Below are 20,415 nucleotides of genomic sequence, written 5' to 3' on the forward strand. Positions count from 1 at the left end.
GTATGGCTAGCTGATGAGGCCAAAATAAGGCCGAAATAGATCTATCCTGGTCTCCCTTAATTTTCAAATTCAGCATTTGAAATGTTCAGTAAATAGAGAGGGAAGTCGTATCTCTTTGAGGAGAGGAGAGGCACCCTAACCCTTCACGTGAGTGACGTCCAGTTGGCCATCTTTAAGCCAATCACATGACTTTTAAGCCACCCCCCAGTCACGTGATCGTTAAGCCACTCCCACCTGGTCACATGGCCAGCAAGCCACGCCCACAAAATAAGCCACGCCCACAGTGGTAGTGAAAATCTGGCAGCCCTTCCCTGCCTACCTGCCATCCCCAAGTAACCCCTTGACACAACCAACCACGTTCAGGGAGACCAAACTGTGTTTCTTTTCACCCTCTTCCCCCCCCCCAATCCAGGAGACTTTGAGATTGTGAACAGCGCCACCAAGAAGCACACTCGCGACGTGGGCTTGACTTTCCCCACCCCGACCCCAAGCCAAGCCAGGCTCCCGGGAGGGGTTGGCAGCAGGACGGGGCTTCAGATGGCTCAGCACCATGGGCTCCGGGCGGAAGATGAGGAGGAGCAGCAGCTGTGGCAGCCCGGGAGGAGGCCCCGAAGGAGCCGGCCGCAATGGACGCAAGGTCTGTAGAAAGATTGTGTGTTGTGGATTTGTGGATTTCGTTGCAAGAGCCAGCGTGGTGCAGCGCCAAAGCTGCTGGACTGGAGACCGGGCGGCGGTGAGGTCTAGTTCTCTCCAGCTCTGAAAGCTGGCTGCGTTTTGTTCTAGGTGTCTTAAGGTGGGACTAGAACTCACCATCTCCTGGTGATTGGCCCAAAGTCACCCAGCTTTCTTTCATGTCTGTAGTGGGACTAGAACTCACCATCTCCTGGTAATTGGCCCAAAGTCACCCAGCCTTATATGTCTGTGGTGGGACTAGAACTCACTATCTCCTGGTAATTGGCCCAAAGTCACCCAGCTTTTTTTCATGTCTATGGTGGGACTAGAACTCACCGTCTCCTGGTGATTGGCCCAAAGTCACCCAGCCTTATATGTCTGTGGTGGGACTAGAACTCCTGGTCATTGTCCTAAAGTTACCCAGCCTTCTTTTGTTTCTATGATGGGACTAGAACTCACCATCTCCTGGTGATTGGCCCAAAGTCACCCAGCTTTCTTTCATGTCTGTAGTGGGACTAGAACTTACAACTCCTGGTGATTGGCGCAAAGTCATCCAGGCTTTGAAAGAAAGCTGGATGACTTTGGGGCAATCACCAGGAGATAGTGAGTTCTAGTCTAACCATAGAGATGAAAGATCTCAATGGTTGGACTAGAACTCACTACCTCCTGGTAATTGGCCCAAAGTCACCCAGCCTTATATGTCTGTGGTGGGGCTAGAACCCCTGGTCATTGTCCTAAAGTTACCCAGGCTTCTTTTGTGTCTATGGCGGGATTAGAACTCACCATCTCCTGGGGATTGGCCCAAAGTCACCCAGCTTTCTTTCATGTCTGTGGTGGGACTAGAACTTACAACCCCTGGTGATTGCCCTGAAGTCACCCAGCTTGCTTGCTTTTTCTGGGAGTTGAAGTCCAGATATCTTCAAGTTGCCAAGGTTGGGAAACACTGATCTATAAGACTTGTATTTAAATTTCTTAGACTTCTGAAAAATATGGAGCAGCTTATATGTGTACTTGTTTTGTCTTAGAATTAAAAGTCAATGAAAAAAATAAATAAATAAAATATGTGGACTTCAATTCCCAGAATTCCCCAGCCACTTTCTGGGAGTTGAAGTCCTCAAATCTTAAAAGGGGCCAAGATTGACAAATCCTGATCTAGGACAAAGCCGCCTGACCGAAAACCTGTTGGACCTCCAGCCTGAACCGAAAGGCCGCTGCCAGGCCAAAACGCCTCCCTGCCAATCTCCGGTCGGCCATCTTGGCAAGGGCCACCCGAAGTTCACCGCCGTCGTTCTCCTTCCCCCCCCCCCCCCATCTAGGACTGTCTTGGTTCGTCCCGGCAGCAGACCTCAAACAGCGTCCCCTGGAAGAGCCCGGAGGTCGGGGCTTCCTGCGCGGCCCTGCCCTGGCGTGGTCCGAGTCCCCACCGCGAGGAAAGCCCTGGCGGGAACCGCTCCGCGAGCAGAATTGGCCGGAACGTCCCGGAGACCTCCAGGTGCGTCGGGCAGCTCCAGGAAGAGATGTTGAGAATGAACCTCCTCCCTCCCTTTTGGGGAAAATGGACCCTGCAGGTAAAAATTGGGGCTTTCTGACTTCCCTCCTACCCTTCACCCTGACTCCCCCTCCGCGTTATTATTATTATTTATTATTATTATTATTTATTAGATTTGCATGCCGCCCCTCTCCGAAGACTCGGGGCGGCCCACAACAGTAAAGCACAGTACAAATCCAATGATTTAAAAATGGTTAAAACCCTTAATATAAAAACAGTCATACACCCCAGACAATCCATACATAAAACGGAAACGGCCCAGGGGGAATCAATTTATTTATTGATTGATTGATTCATATTTAATTTAATTTAATTTAATAATTTAAAGGTGGGTGGGTGGGTGGGTGGATAGACAGACAGAGCAGACAGAGATAGATAAATGGATGGATGGATGGATAGATAGATAGATAGATAGACAGACAGACAGACAGACAGACAGACAGAATTAATTAATTAATTAATTAATTAATTAATTAATTAATTAATTAATTAATTCTGGGAGTTAAAATCCACAAGTTTTAAAGTTGCCAAGTTTGAAGACCTCTGCTCTGGAGCTTTGCGGAGGCCTCGTTCTCCACTTTGCAATAATAATAATAATGATAATAATGATAATAAAACAACAATAAAAATAATAATAAAATTTTCTCTGCCTCGGAGGCCCTATTTTCCAGGAAGCTTCTCTGTCATTCTTCCCTGAGGCTCAGTGGGTTTTAATTCCCCCCCCCTCTCCTTTTCATCCCCCCCCCTTAGGGAGTCTCTCGCGATGCGCCGTCCGGATTTCCTGTCGCGCTCCGGTGAGCGGGTCAAGCGCCTGAAGCTGCTGGTGGAAGAGCGGAAGCTGCAGGGCAGTCTTCCAGGGGGAGAGGGGAGCGCTTGTTCAATCCCCCTGACGGGACGATGGGTGGCAGGGGACGCAGGAGGCCTGGCTAACCGAGGTAAACCCCCCTCCCCTTCTCCTACACGGGCTCCAAAATGCACGCGGTGTGGGTTTGCTAAAGAAATGAAAGGCGGTTGAGAGGGGTGGCGGGTGGGGTATTCTTTGGCAGCAGGGACAGAGCCTACCAACCCCTTCTCCCCCAAATCCTGGCTGGTCTCTGAGCTTGCAGACGTTTCATGACCCAGCTAGGGGACATCATCAGTGCTGGAAGGAGTGGGGTTTGCAGAGAAGAGGAGAAAGGGAGGGGGAGGAGAGGAAGAAGAGGGGAGGAGGAAAAAAAGAAGGGGAGGAGGAGGAGGAAGGAAGGAAGGACTGTGGGGTCCTTGGTGCCCTCTGAGCCTGGGGGTCTTCTTGTAGACATTTCATGACCCAGATAGGTAACATCATCAGTGGTAGAAGGGATTGGGGTTTGCAGAGAGAAGCAGGGAAGGAGAAGAAAGGAAGGAGGAGGGGAGGGGGAGGAGGGACGGAGAAAGAGTGGGGAAGGCAGAGGAGAAAGGGAGAGGGAGGAAGAGAGAGGAGAAGAAAAAAGGAGAGGAGGAAAAGGAGGAGGAGGAGGAGGAGGAAGGACTGTGGGGTCCTTGGTGCTGTCTGAGGTTGATGATTTTCAGGCAGGCTAGTTAACATCATCAGTGGTAGAAGGGAGAGGGATTCACAGAGAGGAGGAGGAAGAGGAGGAGAAGGAGAAGGGAAGGAGAAGAAAGGAAGGAGGAGGGAAAGGGGGAGGAGGGAAAAGAGGAGGAGGGAGGGAGAAGGGGGAGGGGGAGGGAGAGGAGGAGGAAGGAAGGACTGTGGGCTCCTTGGTGCTCTCTGAACCCGGTTGTTTTCTGGTAGACGTTTCATGACCCAGCTAGGCAACATCATCAATGCTAGTGGGGTTTGTAGAAATGAGGATGGGAGGAGGAGGAGAGGGGGGTGTCTGTGGGCTCCTTGGTTCTCTCCAAACTTGGTTGCTTTCTTGCAGACATCTTATGACCCAACTAGATAACAACATCAGTGCTTATAAGGCGGGGGGGATGTTGACGTTTTGCCTTCGATCATGAAACGTTTGCAAAAAAACCACCAAACTCCGAGACCACCCACAATCCTGCTCTTAACTGGCTGGGGAATTCTGGGAGTTGAAGCCCCCAGGCCTTAAAGCTTGAGAGGACCCTCCTGCCTTCTAAATGCCCTCCCACCAGCATCGACTTCCTTGGCCGTCAGGGCCAAACCCACCAGGTGTGGAGAAGGGGCCCGGCCTCACCCCGAACGCCTTCTCCCTCTCTTTAGGGTACCGGACGATCCGGAGTCGAGGGATTTCCAAGAACGAAATGGTCGAGCGGTCCAAACGGTAAGAGGGTTGTGTTGACTTTTGGGGCCAGAAAAAAAAAACCCCACGGACTCTCTTGGCCGTAATGGATAAACATCATAAATAACAAGAGGCTCCGTTGCTTCTGCCTTCCTAATAAGGAAGGAACAGAATTCCTATGGAGACGTCCAGGCTGAGAAAGGAGAAGAGTCATATTAGCCTGCCTTGGGTCTCCCTTGTTGATAATAAATGCTGATTTATCCAGGGGGGGTTCTTTGCCAGACGCTGACCCCGAATTGTGGCTCGGAACCAGATCCTTTGTCTACAGCTAGCCCTTGGCTTAACAACCACAAAATATAGAAGATTGACGGCAGAAAAAGACCTCCTGGTCCCTCTAGTCTGCCCTTATACTATTTCCTGAATTTTATCTTAGGATGGATCTATGTTTATCCCAGGCAGGTTCACATTCAGTTGCTGTGGATTTACCAACCACGTCTGCTGGATGTTTATTCCAAGCATCTACTACTCTTTCAGTCAAATAATATTTTCTCACGTTGCTTTTGATCTTTCCCCCAACTAACTTCAGATTGTGTCCCCTTGTTCTTGTGTTCACTTTCCTATTGAAAACACTTCCCTCCTGGACCTTATTTAACCCTTTGACATATTTAAATGTTTCGATCGTGTCCCCCCTTTCCCTTCTGTCCTCCAGACACTACAGATTGAGTCCATGAAGTCTTTCCTGATACGTTTTATGCTTCAGACCTTCCATAGAAACATAGAAGACTGACGGCAGAAAAAGACCTCCTGGTCCATCTAGTCTGCCTTTATACTATTTCCTGTATTTTATCTTACAATGGATCTATGTTTATACCCAGGCATGTTTACATTCAGTTCCTGTGGATTTACCAACCACGTCTGCTGGAAGTTTGTTCCAAGGATCTACTACTCTTTTCAGTAAAATAATATTTTCTCATGTTGCTTTTGATCTTTCCCCCAACTAACTTCAGATTGTGTCCCCTTGTTCTCGTGTTCACTTTCCTATTAAAAACACTTCCCTCCTGAACCTTATTTAACCCTTTGACATATTTAAATGTTTCGATCATGTCCCCCCTTTTCCTTCTGTCTTCCAGACTATACAGATTGAGTTCATTAAGTCTTTCCTGATATGTTTTATGCTTAAGACCTTCCACCATTCTTGTAGCCCGTTTTCGATTTTGTCAATATCTTTTTGTAGTTGAGGTCTCCAGAACTGGACACAGTATTATTCCAAATGGGGTCTCACCCAGCGCTCTATATAAGGGGATCACAATCTCCCTCTTCCTGCTTGTTCTACCTCTAGCTATGCAGCCAAGCATCCTACTTGCTTTTCCTACTGCCCGACCACACTGCTCACCCATTTTGAGACTGTCACAAATCACTACCCTTAAATCCTTTTCTTCTGAAGTTTTTGCTAACACAGAACTGCCAATGCAATAGTCAGATTGAGGATTCCTTTTCCCCAAGTGCATTATTTTACATTTGGAAACATTAAACTGCAGTTTCCATTGCTTTGACCATTTATCTACTAAAGCTAAATCATTTGCCATATTCCAGATGCCTCCAGGAATATCAACCCTATTGCACACTTTAGAGTCATCGGCAAATAGGCAAACCTTCCCTACCAAACCTTCCCTATGGCCGCTCACAAACATATTAAAAAGACTAGGACCCAGAACAGACCCTTGTGGCACACCGCCGGTAACCTGTCTCTAGACTTAACAACCACAAAACGTAGAAGATTGACGGCAGAAAAAGACCTCCTGGTCCATGTAGTCTGCCTCTACCTAGGATCGAACTCGCAAACCTCCTGACTATGAGGCACCTCTAGGCCCACAGCAGCGGCTATGTGGGATCCCTCCCCCTCTTAAATTGCCTTCTCTTCCATGTCCAGCATCTACGAGCAGCTGCCCGAGGTGCGAAAGAGACGGGAGGAAGCTAAGAGGAAGTCGGAATATTCCACCAATCGCTTGAAGGCCCAGCTGTACAAAACGGTGCGTGGCCTTTTCTCTCCCCCCCCAAGCCTATGGGGGTTCTCCTCCTTTTGGGAAAGTGCGTTGGAGGTGGATTTTAGGGCAGGCAGGGGAGCATGGGCTTCGGGGATGAGCCCCAAGGGCACGGAAGTCCCCAATCGGGGAGCCAGGCGGCCTCTTAAAACTTTTAAGCTCAGGGCCCTTGCAGTGGGGACTCCGAGCTGACCCACGCCAGGCAGAAACTCCTGGGGGAGAATGGCCGTATCTCTGAAGCGTCATGGCATAAACAGGTCGGATATTCCATCTTTCCTGGGAGAAATGTTGAGTTTAATCCTGGTCAAAGGAAGGAGCATTGCAGAGCCCTGGGTGGGGAAAGGAAATGTACTTTGGTGCTTGAACCACTAGGGGGCAGCAGAGCCTTCTCTCTCTTCTCCCTTTCTTTTCCTTCTCTCTTTTCTCTCTTCCTTTTCTTTCTCTTCTCTTTTTCCTCTATTTCCTCTTTCTTTTTTTCATTCTTTCTTTTTATCTTTCTTCTCTTTTCTCCTTCTTTTCCTCTTTTCTCTGTCTCCATCTCTTTCTCTCCCTCCTTTCTCTTCCTTTCCCTCCCTCCTTCCTTCCTTCCTTTTTCTTTTCCTTCCTTCCTCTTTCTTTCCTTTTCTCTCTCTCCAGGTCTTTCTCTCTCTCCCTTTCCTTACTTCCCTCCCTCTCTCCCTCCCTCATTCCTTTCTCTCTCTCTCTATTTCTTTTCCTTCCTTCCTTTCCTCTCTCTGTCCCTCCTTCCTTTCCTCTATCCTCTCTTCATTTCTTTCTCCCTTTCATTCCCTCCTTCCTTCCTTTTTTCTTTTTTCTCTCTCCCTTCCTTGCTTCCTTCCCTCCCTCCTTTCTTTCTTTTTCTTTCCTTTCTTTATTTCTTTTCTCTCTCTCTCTCTCTCTTTCTTTTCCTTCCTTCCTTCCCTCCTCCCTCCCCTCCCCTCTCATACGGACCCACCCAAGCCTGGCCTTCTAATCCATCCCAAGCAAAAGTTCATGCAAGTTGGGGTCTCCTCTTGCTATGCCCGCCACCACCTCCAAACCCAGTAGGCCTTTTTTGGGGAGGGGGGTGTGTCCCTTCTTCCTCATCACCTGTTTCCCCCCTCCATTAATCTGGACCCCTGTCCTTGTGGGGCGAAGGGCCCAAGGGGGCTTCCTCGGGTGGGCAGGTGGAGTGGGAGGTTGCGCCCCTCCACCCTTCTAGCTTTGTTCTTCTCTTTCCCAACAGAAAATCACCAACCGTGTCCTGGGAAGGAAAGTGCCCTGGGAATGAGAGGGAAAGAAGGGAAAGGAACCAGACCCCGAGCGACCGAAGTCCCTGTTTAATAAACCTTATCGCACAAAGTAGGGTTTTTAACCTCTTTGTTAACATTTAAAACAAAAAACAACACATTATGAACTGGTGCCTATGCCATGGACTCCTCAGGCCGCTTCCCCCTGGTGGCCCTTAGATTCCCCGACCTTCATTGGGCTTCCAGGCTGCCCTGCCAATCATGTCCCATCCTTGCATTTCCAAACCAACCAACTGAAGGTATATATAGACTGCTCAAAAAAAATAAAATAAAGGGAGCACTCCAAGAACCCACCCTAGATCTGCAGGAATGAAATAGTCTCATTTTACTTTGTCCTGTGCAAAATTGAATGCGCACAACAGCAGCCTGTGAAATGGATTGTCCATCAGTGTCGCTTCCTAAGTGGACAGTTTGATTTCACAGAAGTTGGATTGACTTGGAGTTATATTGCATTGTTTAAGGGTTCCCTTTGTTTTTTTTGAGTAGTGTGTGTATTTATATTAATATATATAACATTTTTTTGCTGATAAGTGAAAAGAAATATTTATCAGCAAAAAATATGTTGTGTGTATATATATATGTGTGTGTGTGTGTGTGTTTTATACATATATATGTTTTATATATACATATATGTGTGTGTGTGTGTGTGTTTTCGTAGATTTTCACGGGTATATGTATTTAGATTGTTCTGAGTTCGGGTTTTGCCCCATGTAATATTTTGAGTGTGTATGCGATGTTTTGGTGAAATCACATTCACCATCATCAGGCTGAAGTTGTAAGCTTCGTGCTGCTGTAGATATAGTTGAGTTTAATGAGTTTAAGTTTAACTATATCTACAGCAGGACGAAGCTTACAACTTCAGCCTGATGATGGTGAATGTGATTTCACCGAAACGTCGATATATATATATATATATATATATATATATATATATATATATATATATATATATATATATATATAAAAACAAGGATTTTTTTTTCATATTTTGTCTACCTTCTTGTGGATCAAGGCTTTGTCAGACTAATTGATCAAGAGTACATTAAATTGGAGGTTTTGTGTGTGTTGTGTTGAAAATAGCTTTTGATATTTATATATATTTGTATTTCACATATTTTGTATCACCAAGGATTGGAAGATTACTCTGGGTTTTTGTAATGTCTGCGTGTGGTGGGGGAAAAAATTAAAAATATCTGACAGTATCCCTTCTTCCTGGTGACTACCGTTGAGCGTTTTTGTCAGTTGTCAAAATTCCCAGTCGGCTGGACTCCCAACTCCCAGAATTCTATGCAGCCTGGGCCAGAACCCCTTTTTCCCTTGGAAATTTTTAAAGATGGGTGGTCTTCAGCTCCCAGAATTCCACAGCCATCAGAACGAAGGAAGGAAAGAAGGTAGGTGGGTTAGGTGGTGCAGAGGTTGGCGATAAATCAAAGGCTTGCCACACTATCTATAGAAGGCCTGATGTTTCTAGGAATTTGGGAGGGGCGATTTTCGTTCTTTTGAGGGGTTCAAGGCCATCCGTTGTCCACCACCTGGGCGGAAGCGGAAGGAAGAGTGGCCACGCTGGCACAATCTAGGTTCCAGGTTGGCTCTGGCAACTTTGAGGAGCACTTTGACTCCGACTCTGATTTAGTTACCTGGAACCTTGACAGAAGGAAGGAAAGGAAGCAAGGAAGGAGAAAGAGATTAGAGAGGGGAAGGAAGGTAGGAAAGGGAAATGAGGGAGAGAAGAGAGATGGAGAGAAAGAGGAAAGAGAGAGAGAGAAAGACAGAAAGAAAGAGAGGAAAAGGAAGGAAGGAAGAAAGAAAGAGAGAAAGAGAAAGGAAGGAAGGAAGAAAGAGAAAGAAAGGAAGAAAGAGAGAGAGAAAGAAAGAAAGAAAGAGAGGAAAAGAAAGGAAGGAAGGAAGAAACAGAGAAAGGAAGAAAGAAAGAGAGAGAGAGAGAAAGAGAAAGAAAGGAGGAAAGAAAGAAAGAGGAAGAAGAAGAGGAAGTTGCTAAGGTTGAGGGAAAACTGCCTTAATAACAGATATGCAGCTGACCAGCCTAGAATCAACTGTTGTAAGACACACAAACTTTGATACCAGCACCCCACACACCCACTCGTGCGCATACACACCCGTTTTCCTTCCTGAGCCCAGCTGTCACTTTTGTTTGCCGCTCTACGTCTCTTATTTATTTATTTATTTATTTATTTTATTTATATTAATTAATTAATTAATTAATTAGATTTGTATGCCGCCCCTCCCTGAAGACTCGGGGCGGCTAACAACAATGAAAAGACAATGAAAACAAATCTAATATTAAAAACAATCTAAAAAAACCCAATTTAAAGAACCACCCATACATACAGGCATACCATGTATAAATTCTATAAGCCTAGGGGGAAGGGAAATTTCAATACCCCCATGCCTGACGACAGAGGTGGATTTTAAGGAGCTTGCGAAAGCTGGTTCCAGAGGGTTGGGGCCGCCACAGAGAAGGCTCTTCTCCTTGGTCCCACCAAACGACATTGCTTAGTCGATGGGACCCGGAGAAGGCCAACTCTGTGGGACCTAACTGGTCGCTGGGATTCCTCCCTCCCGCCCTCCCTCCCTCGCTCTCTCTGCTCTTTTTCGCTGTCTGGTTGCAATCCTGCAAAGCCAGCTGTTCCTTTGAGTCAGAGGGTGTTTCCCTTCCTTGAACAATGGCCAAGCACAGCTGTTGTGTTGCTTTGCACACACCCGGTGTTGCCGAAAAAGCTCTGCAAGCGGACGGAATCCCAGATTTAGCCAGGGCTGTGTTGGGTCAGCAGAAACACGGGACGGTTTTTGCCTCTTTGGGGGTGGATTGGAATCACGGACGTCCGCCTCTGGGTTCGATCCGGGGAAGTCCTCGTCTTACGACCGTGATTGAGCCCCAGATTTCAGTTGCTAAGCGAAACACGTCATCCAGGTCACAGTTGTCCCGAAGGTTTCTGAAGATCTGAAGAGGCTTCTTGGATGAAAAGTTAATTTTGTTCCTATTTTACAGCCTTTCCTTGCCACCGTCATTAAATTGAATGCACGCCACGGTTTCCTTCCTTCCTTCCTTCCTTCCTTTCTTTTCTCTCTCTCTTTCTCTCTTTATTTATTGTTTATTATTTATTATTTAGATTTGTATGCCGCCCCTCTCCGCAGACTTTCTTTTTTCTCTTTTTCTTTCTCTCTTTCTTTTTTCTCTCTTTTTTCTCTTTCCCTTTCTTTCTCTCTTTCTCTCTTTCTTTTTCTTTCTTTCTCTTATCTCTCTCTTTCATGTTCTTTCTCTTTCTTTCTCTCTCTCTCTCTCTATTTCTCCCGCCCTCTTTCTTTCTTTCTTTCTTTCTTTCTTTCTTTCTTTATTTATTTATTTTCTCTCTTTTTTTCTTTCTCTTTCTTTCTCTCTTTTTTCTCTTTCTCTTTCTTTCTCTCTTTCTTTCTTTCTTTTTTCTCTCTTTTTTCTCTTTCTCTCTCTTTCTCTCTTTCTTTTTCTTTCTTTCTCTTATCTCTCTTTCACGTTCTTTCTCTCTTTCTCTTTCTTTCTCTCTCTTTCTCTCTCTCTTTCTCTTTCTCCCGCCCTCTTTCTTTCTTTCTTTTCTCTCTCTTTTTTTCTTTCTCTTTCTTTCTCTCTTTTTTCTCTTTCTCTTTCTTTCTCTCTTTCTTTCTTTCTTTTTTCTCTCTCTTTTTCTTTCTCTTTCTTTCTCTGTCTTTCTTTTTCTTTCTCTCTTTATTTCTCTTTCTTTCTCTCTTTCTTTCTCTTTCTCTCTCTTTCTCTCTGTCTCTCTTGTACTTGTGATGGTTGCTGTAATAATAATAATAATAATAATTAATAATAATATCATCATCATCTCGGTTTTTGTAATGTCTCCATGTGATGGGGAAAAAAATTAAAAATATCTGACAATATCTCCTCTTCCTTTAAAAAAAAAAATCTTTATTAGGTTTCTACATATAAAAACAATGTAATAATAATAATAATAACAACAACAACAACAACAGAGTTGGAAGGGACCTTGGGGGTCTTCAAGTCCAACCCTCTGCTTACGCAGGAAACCCTATACTACTTCAATCAGATGGTTCTCCAACGTGTGTTCCAGAGTCATGTGGTTTCACCTTTTGTGACCGGCAAAGTGAACGGGGGACACCAGATTCGCTTAACGACCATTTTGGCCGGATGGATCAGAATAGAGCCGGAAGGCACCTTCTCTCCTTGATTTAGTTTCCATCTTGTCCTGCCTCCAGGTTCTTTTACAGGAGAGGTTAGCAGAATAACGAAGTTGGAAGGGACCTTGGAGGTCTTCTAGCCCACCCGCCCTGCTTAAAACTTCCACTATTGCAGAATTCACAACTTCTGGAGGCAACTTCTCGAGTCTGCGGAGAGGGGCGGCATACAAATCTAATAAATAAGTAAATAAATAAGCTGTTCCACCAGTTAATTGTTCGGTCAGGAAGTTCCTCCTTAGTTCTAGATTGTTTCTCTCCTGGATTAGTTTCCATCCGTTGCTCCTTGTCCTGCCTTCGGGGGCTTTAGAGAACAAGGGACATTGAAGGTCTTCTAGTTTTGAGGAAAAGGAATCCTCAATCTGAGTATTGCATTGGCAGTTCTGTATTAAGCAAAAACTTCAGAAGAGAAGGATTTAGGGGTAGTGATTTCTGACAGTCTCAAAATGGGTGAACAGTGCAGTCAGGCGGTAGGGAAAGCAAGTAGGATGCTTGGCTGCATAGCTAAAGATATAACAAGCAGGAAGAGGGAGATTGTGATCCCCTTATATAGAACGCTGATGAGACCACATTTGGAATACTGTGTTCAGTTCTGGAGACCTCACCTACAAAAAGATATTGACAAAATTGAAGGGGTCCAAAGACGGGCTACAAGAATGGTGGAAGGTCTTAAGCATAAAACGTATCAGGAAAGACTTCATGAACTCAATCTGTATAGTCTGGAGGACAGAAGGAAAAGGGGGGACATGATCGAAACATTTAAATACTTATTTATTTATTTATTACTTAGATTTGTATGCCGCCCCTCTCCCTGTTAAAGGGTTAAATAAGGTTCAGGAGGGAAGTGTTTTTAATAGGAAAGTGAACACAAGAACAAGGGGATGCAATCTGAAGTTAGTTGGGGGAAAGATCAAAAGCAACGTGAGAAAATATTATTTGACTGAAAGAGTAGTAGATCTTTGGAACAAATTTCCAGCAGAAGTGGTTGGTAAATCCACAGTAACTGAATTTAAACATGCCTGGGATAAACATAGATCCATTGTAAGATAAAATACCAGAAATAGTATAAGGGCAGACTAGATGGACCATGAGGTCTTTTTCCGCCGTCAGTCTTCTATGTTTCTATGTTTCTAGTCCATCCCCTTTCGAAGTCTCTTCTTCAAAACCTCCAGTGATGAAGCCTCCACAACTTCTGGTGGCAAGCTGTCCCACTTCCCTTTGCCATCTAAATAACTGCGTCAATTCACTTAACAACTTAACAATTCACTTATTATTATTAATTAGATTTGTATGCCGCCCCTCTCCGTAGACTCCCTAAGCTCGACCGCCTGGCGTAACCAACAGAAATTTTGGGCTTTGATGGTGGTCCGTGATTCGAGGCCTTCAGGGAAGAAGCCAAGCGATTTCTGGAAATAAAATAAAAAGTGTGAAGTTGTTGTTCGGTGGGGTTTATCTTTTGAAACAAGGGAACTGTGGGTTTGAAACCAAAAATGATGACTCTGGGGCTTTAGAGATGACTAAAAATGCCCTGATTGTGATGACTACGTTATTCAGCCTGTCCATCAAAAACCACCAAACGATAATTTGACAGTTGGGGCTTTTTTGGGAGAGCCATTTAAAATGCTGAACTGACATTTCCGCGCCCCCCCCTTCCCCCCAAACCTCTTGCTCAACAATGCAGCGTCTGGAAAGATTTGTTTTGGACTGAGAAGCTGAACAGAGCCGGGACTTTTAAAAAATAGATTAACAAGAGTTGGGAAGGGACCTTGTAAGATCATCTAGTCCAGCTAGGGATGAAACGCTACCGGTTCTATGCAGAAAACTATGTCCTGCTAGGCAAGCCATCGTTGGCTAGCCCAGTGTTCCCCAACCTTGGCAACTTGGAGATATTTGGACTTCAACTCCCAGAATTCCCCAGCCAGCGAACGTCTCCCACCTCTGCAACTTTTAAGGCTGAAGTTGTGCACATCCAATCATGGGCTCCCCCCCCCCATGTGGTGGGACACCGTATGGCCAGTGGGAATGACCCAGGAATGGCACACCGATAGATTTCTGCCCGGGAACGGCACAACGGACAAATTCCCGAGCCGAAAATTGCCTTTTTTTTTTCTTTTTGGTTTTGTACATGCGCGGTAGCAAAATTATAGGCGAAAATAGCCAAAATCTCATGTGGGGTGGGCATGAGCACATATCGCGGGTGTATGCATCTGTTACGGCTGCCGAAGACCGTCCAGTTAGCGCGGTAAGTATCGTTTTGGTAGCAGCCGTAAGCATCAACCATCAACCCCTGCCTGTTGATGTGTACTAGGAAGCCCAATTCTTTACTGGTTGTGATCTATTTGTAACCCCACCGATGTCTCCCGTGGGTTAATGCCACTGCAGGGCAAAAGCCCTACAGACACACCCAATACAACCTCTGCTGTATATAAGTGGTGCATAATAATTATAATAATAATAATAATTATTATTATTATTATTATTATTATTTATTAGATTTGTATGCCGCCCCTCTCCGAAGACTCGGGGCGGCTCACAACATAACAGCAATACAAATCTAATGTTAAAAACTTTTAAATCTAATGTTAAAAACTTTTTAAAAATAAGGTGAAAGATTATATCTTAAGTAGAATATATGACGACAATGTGAACAATAAACTCCAATCACTTTTTGTATGTAAAGTCTGCGGAGAGGGGCGGCATACAAATCTAAATAATAAAATAAATAAAATAAAAAATGTAAAGAAATGTAAACTGGAGCCAAGGAAGAAATTGAAATTCACTGTAAATAATTTAACCCCCTAAATGGTGGAGGGGTTTATTGGTGTTGGGCACTTTTTCTTTAAGATTTTTTTGTTTGTTTGTTGTGATAAAAATTTAATTAAAAAAATATTTTTTTAAAAAACCTTTAAAAAACTAATTTAAAATACATTGTTATAAAAACCTATCTGCTACACAATCATACACACACAGTCCAACTGAACATAAACATAATAAAGCTCGGCGAGAAAAGGAGGGGTGGGGAGATTAATCCCCCCACGCCTGGCGGCAAAGGTGAGTCTTCAACATTTTACGGAAGGCGAGGAGGGCGGGGGCAGTTCGAATCTCCAGGGGGAGTTGATTCCTGAGGGCCGGGGCCGCCACAGAGAAGGCTCTTCCCCTGGGTCCTGCATTGTTTAGTTGACGGGACCCGGAGAAGACCAACTCTATGGCACCTAATTGGCCGCTGGGATTCGTGCGGCAGAAGGCGGTCTCGTAGGTACTCTGGTCCGATGCATAAGTCCAAATGCTGATGCTATCGCTTTGCATGCATGGGCTGGCCAGAGGTTGGAGGCAGCGGAAGGAAAAACAAAGGTGCTTTTCATATTAACCGCACGCTCTCTGGGGCCATCGGCCGCATCCTTTTCTGAAGTATAGACCAGTGGTTCACCACCGCCACAGGTGGCCGGGGTAGGGGAGTTCCCAGTGGAAAGAGGGGGAGCCCAGCCCCCATGATTTATGGCTCAGTGTGTTGTGGGCAACAATCGGTTACTTTAGCTTAGCCCAGAGGTATTGTGGTTGGCTCTGGCCCAGCTCCTGCCCCAGGGAATGGGGAGGTGGATGCAGGGGAAATTTCAACATGTCACAGGCCTGTGTTATTGCCGACAGAGTCAGTTCAGAGTTTAGGTTCCTCGGATGAAGAAGAAGGTGGGAGTGACTCGGCAGAGGAGGGCTTGGCACACAGCCCAGGCAGTCAATCTCCCTTATCTTCCATTGATTCGGATGAAGACGTCTTGGACCCACACAAGCGCAGAATTATGCGTAGAAGAGACCAAGTAAGGACATATTACAGGAAATAAGGGAGGCCACCTGTGTTTGGGTGGGGCTCCAGTATTTAGGGCTGCTGCTATAAATAGCAGCATGTGGGTTTGGCCATTGTGGAAGAATATCTGATCGCAGTTCGCCAGGAATCCTGTGTTGCTGGTTTCTGGACTTTGTTGATTTTTCACGCCTTTGAAAACAAAGCAGAGCAATGTGTGTGTGTGTGTGTCTCACTTTGTTGGAAGAAGAAGGGGTGTGAAGTTTCTTCACAGCTGCTAGCTAAGTACTTAATGACTGCTTAAGGTTAATTGTACAGACTACCTGGTTGTTTTGGGACGAGTGCTCTTTGCAATACAAAAAGAGTGCTTAGTTTATTTTGAATTTTGGGATAAAGAACATTGTTTTGAATTTTCAAACGTGTGTGTCTGAAATTTGTACCCTTGAATTTTCGGGAGGCTCCTATCACAGAGCCCGGCAGAACATCATCATCATCATCATCATTATTATTATTATTATCCTGGCACCCACACTGGGAATCCTGAATCTGAGTTTCCCACCCAGTTGAAAGTTCACATCCTTTTTTCCCAACCTACAAACCTATCATGTTTGCCTACTCAGATTGTGCCATCCTTCCACTTCCACCCAGGTGGGTGGGCACAGGATGGCCTTGAACCCTTCAAAACAACGCTTTCTGGCTGCATTTGTTCCCTGCTGAAAATCCCCCCTCCCAAGTTCCCATAAACATCAGGCCTTCTAAAAATAGTGTGACAAGCCATTGATTTATCACCAATTTCTGCACCAGCTTAGGCATGAAAGCAAGCTAGGTGACTTTGGGCCAATCACCAGGAGACGGTGAGTTCTAGTACCGCCTTAGGCATGAAAGCTGGCTGAATGATTTTGGGCGATTCACCAGGAAACGGGGAGTTCTAGTCCTGCTTTAGGCATGAAAGCTGGCTGAATGATTTTGGGCGATTCACCAGGAGACGGGAAGTTCTAGTCCTGCTTTAGCCATAAAAGCTGGCTGAATGATTTTGGGCGATTCACCAGGAGACGGGGAGTTCTAGTCCTGCTTTAGCCATAAAAGCTGGCTGAATGATTTTGGGCGATTCACCAGGAGACGGGGAGTTCTAGTCCTGCTTTAGGCATGAAAGCTGGCTGAATGATTTTGGGCGATTCACCAGGAGACGGGGAGTTCTAGTCCTGCTTTAGCCATAAAAGCTGGCTGAATGATTTTTGGGCCAATCACCAGGAGACGGGGAGTTCTAGTCCTGCCTTAGGCATTAAAACCAGCTGGGTGACTTTGGGCCAATCACTGAGCATTGCTGAGTTCTAATCTTGCCTTAAGTATGAAAGCCAACTGGGTGACTTTGGACCAATCACCAGGCGTTGGCGAGCTCTAGTTCTGCCTTAGGCACAAAAACTATCTGGGTGACTTTGGGCCAATCACCAGGAGATGGGGAATTCTAGTCCTTCCATAGGCAACACAGCCAAGATGCAGACGAACGCATAAAACGTCGAGTTGCTGAAGGTGGATCAAAGTTTTATTGATACATCTGCATCCCACCCATCCTGTTGTCTGAACCGTCTCTAGATCGAAGAGTTGATTTAAAAACAACGATGCTCGTCTTAAACTCAACATCTGTAAACCACTCAAACCTCAACAGGTTCCTCTGAAACGCGGGTATTTACGACTCTGGGGTGGAAGTGGTTAGCAGTCTCTGTGCAGCGAAGAACGAAAAGATTTTGCATAGCTCGGGTGGCCCACAAACCCCCCACCCACCCCACTCCGCCTCCCCCCAAAAAAGGCGGCCTTCAACGTCTTCTTGAAAGCTTCTACGATGGATTAACAGGCTGTTTGCTGAAAAAAGAGGAGTAGCAGGAGCTGGCTTGGGATTCTTGTGTATTTTGGCAGCCAAGAAGGCGAAAAATCCATGGGGCGGCTTTGAATTCTCCACCCAGATCAGGAAAGGGGGAGGTCGAGATGGGCTTTGAGCCGCTCCCCGGCCTGCTCTGACCCCACCCCACCCCAAACTGCTTCTGGCAAGGGAGGATCCAGTGGGGCCTCCATATGCTCCTGGTGGGGAGTTCAACGGGTCACCGAATAACAGAGCTGGAAGGGACCTTGGAGGTCTTCTAGCCCAACCCCCTGCCAAGCAGGAGGTGTTTAAGAAGATAATTGGACAACCGAATGAGAACAGATCCAATTTTCTTCTTAAAACACCTCCAATGTTGGAGCATCCACAATTTCTGGTGGCAGGCTGTTCCACTGGTTAATTGTCCTCATCATTGGGAAGTTCTTCCTTAATTCCATGTTGCTTCTCTCCTCGGTTAGTTTCCATCAGTTGCTTCTGGTCTTGCCTTCAGGGGTTTGGGGAGAACTCAGGGTGAAGGTTTATTCAAGAGCATAAGAATAATTGCGTTGGAAGGGACTTTGGAGGCCTTTTAGTCCAACCCCCTGTTCAGGCAGGAGACCCTAGGCCTAGACCAGGGATGAGGCCAAGCTGGCTCTTCTATAACATGTGGACTTCAACTCCCAGAATTCCTGAGCTAGCATGATTGGTTTAGGAATTCTGGGAGTTGAAGTCCACAAGTAGGCCTCCCTGAAGCCTCCTGCGATCAAAAACCGCATCCTCCCACAGCCTGTTTTGGACCTAGAAAACCTCACTGAAGCCTCCTGGGACCAAAGACGGGCCATGGGTGAGCACTCCCTCCCCAACACTCCATTTTGGGCCTAGTAGGCCTCCCTGAAGCCTCCTGTGATCAAAACTGAGATGTGGAATGGGCCGCATTATCCCATGGCCTGTTTTGGGCCTAGTAGGCCTCCCTGAAGCCTTCCGGGACCAAAAGCGGGCCTTGGGTAAGCGCCACCCCCGCAACAGCATGTTTTGGGCCTAGAAGTCCTCACTGAAGCCTCCCTGGGACCAAATATGGTCCGTAGGTGAGCACCCCCTCAACACCCAGTTTTGGGCCTAGTAGGCCTCTCTGAAGCCTTCCGGGACCAAAAATGGGCCATAGGTGAGCACACCCCCAACACCCAGTTTAGGGCCTAGTATTTTATTTTATTTTATTTATTTATTTTGTCAAACAATTATAGGGTGATAATTTGTACAAATAAAACATTAGATAAGTAATGATAAAAAGTAACAAAAGAAGACAATAGAAGGCCTCCCTGAAGCCTCCTGGGACCAAAAATAGCCCATAGGAGAGCACACAACCCCAACACCTAGTTTTGGGCCTAGCAGCCCTCCCTGAAGCCTCCTGGGACCAAAAACAAGCCTTGGGGAGCAGTGCACCCCCATGCCCTGTTTTGGGCCTAGTAGGCCTCCCTGCAGCCTCCTGGAACCAACCCCAGTGCGCGCATGGGCAATGGGTGGTGGAGCTGAGCTGGGTGATGGCTCACATGCCTGCAGAAAGGACTGTGCCTGCCAGCTGTGGCACGCATGCCATTGGTTCGCCATCACGGATATGTAAGTTATTGTTGTTGTTGTTTTGTTGTTGTTGTTGTTTTGTTGTTGTTGTTGTTGTTATTATTGTTATTGTTATTATTATTATTATTGTTATTGTTGTTGTTGTTATTATTATTATTATTATTATTATTATTATTATTATGTCAGTACAACACAACAACACAGCAAACGAGATCACTATGCTGGATTTCGTATTTCACCACCAGTCGGGCGCTTCCCAAGCACCTAGGACTGCGTGATGTAGGGGCGAATTATGTTTGCCGATCCCAGTCAAGCGGCCTTTTGCAATTGACAGGTGGAGATTTTGTCCATTCCGATGGTTTTCAAATGTCCACTGAGATCCTTTGGCCCTGTGCCCAGCGTGCCAAGTACCACTGGGACCACTTTCACTGGCTTATGCCAGAGTCGTTGCAGCTCGATTTTCAGATCTTCGTATTTCACTAATTTCTCTAATTATTATTATTATTATTATTATTATTATTGTTGTTGTTGTTGTTGTTGTTGTTGTTGTTGTTATTGTTATTGTTGATAATTATAAGTAAATCGACCCAGACAATACCCTTTTTATTAAGCAGTCATTTATGTCCAATGTACAAATAAAATTTATAAACCAAACAAAGGAAAAATCAAACCCCGAGCATTTTTGTACATTTATTCATAAATTCATAAATATGCCAAGAGGCCCCCACGCACCCTGCTCATCCCAGGCTTAATGGGTATTGAATCACCCACTAAGAATTCTGACTATGTTGACGCATATTTTACTTCTATGATTTTCTCTTATTTTATGCCTCAAATGATCAAATCCATTTTGGGGCAAAGAAAAAGGATCCCACCATTCCAACATAGAGTCTTCAGAGAGGGGCGACATACAAATCTAATAAATTATTATTATTGTTGTTATTATTATTATTATTGTTGTTATAAATAGTCAGATCCTGAGCCATGCAGGGCTTATTGATTGATGGTATCCCACCATCATCATCATCATCATCATTATCATCATCGTTATTGTTATTGTTGTTATTATTATTATTATTATTATTATTATTATTATTATTATTAATTGGACTTACATGCTGCCCCTCTCCATAGACTCGGGGCGGCTTACAAATCTTCGGAGAGGGGTGGCATACAAATCTAATAAATTATTATTAT

General features: G+C 45.4%; 3 protein-coding genes across 3 annotated transcripts in view; 2 read left to right on the forward strand and 1 right to left on the reverse strand.

Moving 5' to 3' along the window:
* Window positions 1-2,918, forward strand: part of ALMS1 (ALMS1 centrosome and basal body associated protein) — a 17,912-nt gene extending 14,994 nt beyond the window's left edge. The window contains exons 7-9 of the mRNA XM_070756718.1: window positions 413-637; window positions 1,989-2,297; window positions 2,893-2,918. Of these exons, the coding sequence (XP_070612819.1) occupies window positions 413-637; window positions 1,989-2,297; window positions 2,893-2,918 (560 nt within the window). The remainder of the gene's footprint in view (window positions 1-412; window positions 638-1,988; window positions 2,298-2,892) is intronic.
* Window positions 1-20,415, reverse strand: part of PCED1A (PC-esterase domain containing 1A) — a 405,386-nt gene that overhangs the window by 309,461 nt on the left and 75,510 nt on the right. The window lies entirely within an intron of this gene.
* On the forward strand, window positions 2,893-7,850 carry LOC139170085 ((E2-independent) E3 ubiquitin-conjugating enzyme FATS-like). Its single transcript, XM_070756834.1, has 4 exons — window positions 2,893-3,156; window positions 4,428-4,488; window positions 6,377-6,476; window positions 7,714-7,850. Exons 1-4 carry the CDS (start codon window positions 2,985-2,987, stop codon window positions 7,756-7,758), a joined length of 378 nt encoding a protein of 125 aa, XP_070612935.1. The 5' UTR covers window positions 2,893-2,984; the 3' UTR covers window positions 7,759-7,850.

The sequence above is a fragment of the Erythrolamprus reginae genome, chromosome 7 (assembly GCF_031021105.1).
Source record: "Erythrolamprus reginae isolate rEryReg1 chromosome 7, rEryReg1.hap1, whole genome shotgun sequence".
Lineage (NCBI taxonomy): Eukaryota > Metazoa > Chordata > Lepidosauria > Squamata > Dipsadidae > Erythrolamprus > Erythrolamprus reginae.

Excerpts from the sequence above, each read along its gene's own strand:
- LOC139170085 (XM_070756834.1), top strand. The coding sequence starts at position 2,985 with ATGCGCCGTCCGGATTTCCTGTCGCGCTCCGGTGAGCGGGTCAAGCGC. Across the intron at positions 3,157-4,427 it reads AGGAGGCCTGGCTAACCGAG|GGTACCGGACGATCCGGAGT; the intron begins GTAAACCCCCCT and ends CCCTCTCTTTAG. Across the intron at positions 6,477-7,713 it reads AGGCCCAGCTGTACAAAACG|AAAATCACCAACCGTGTCCT; the intron begins GTGCGTGGCCTT and ends CTTTCCCAACAG.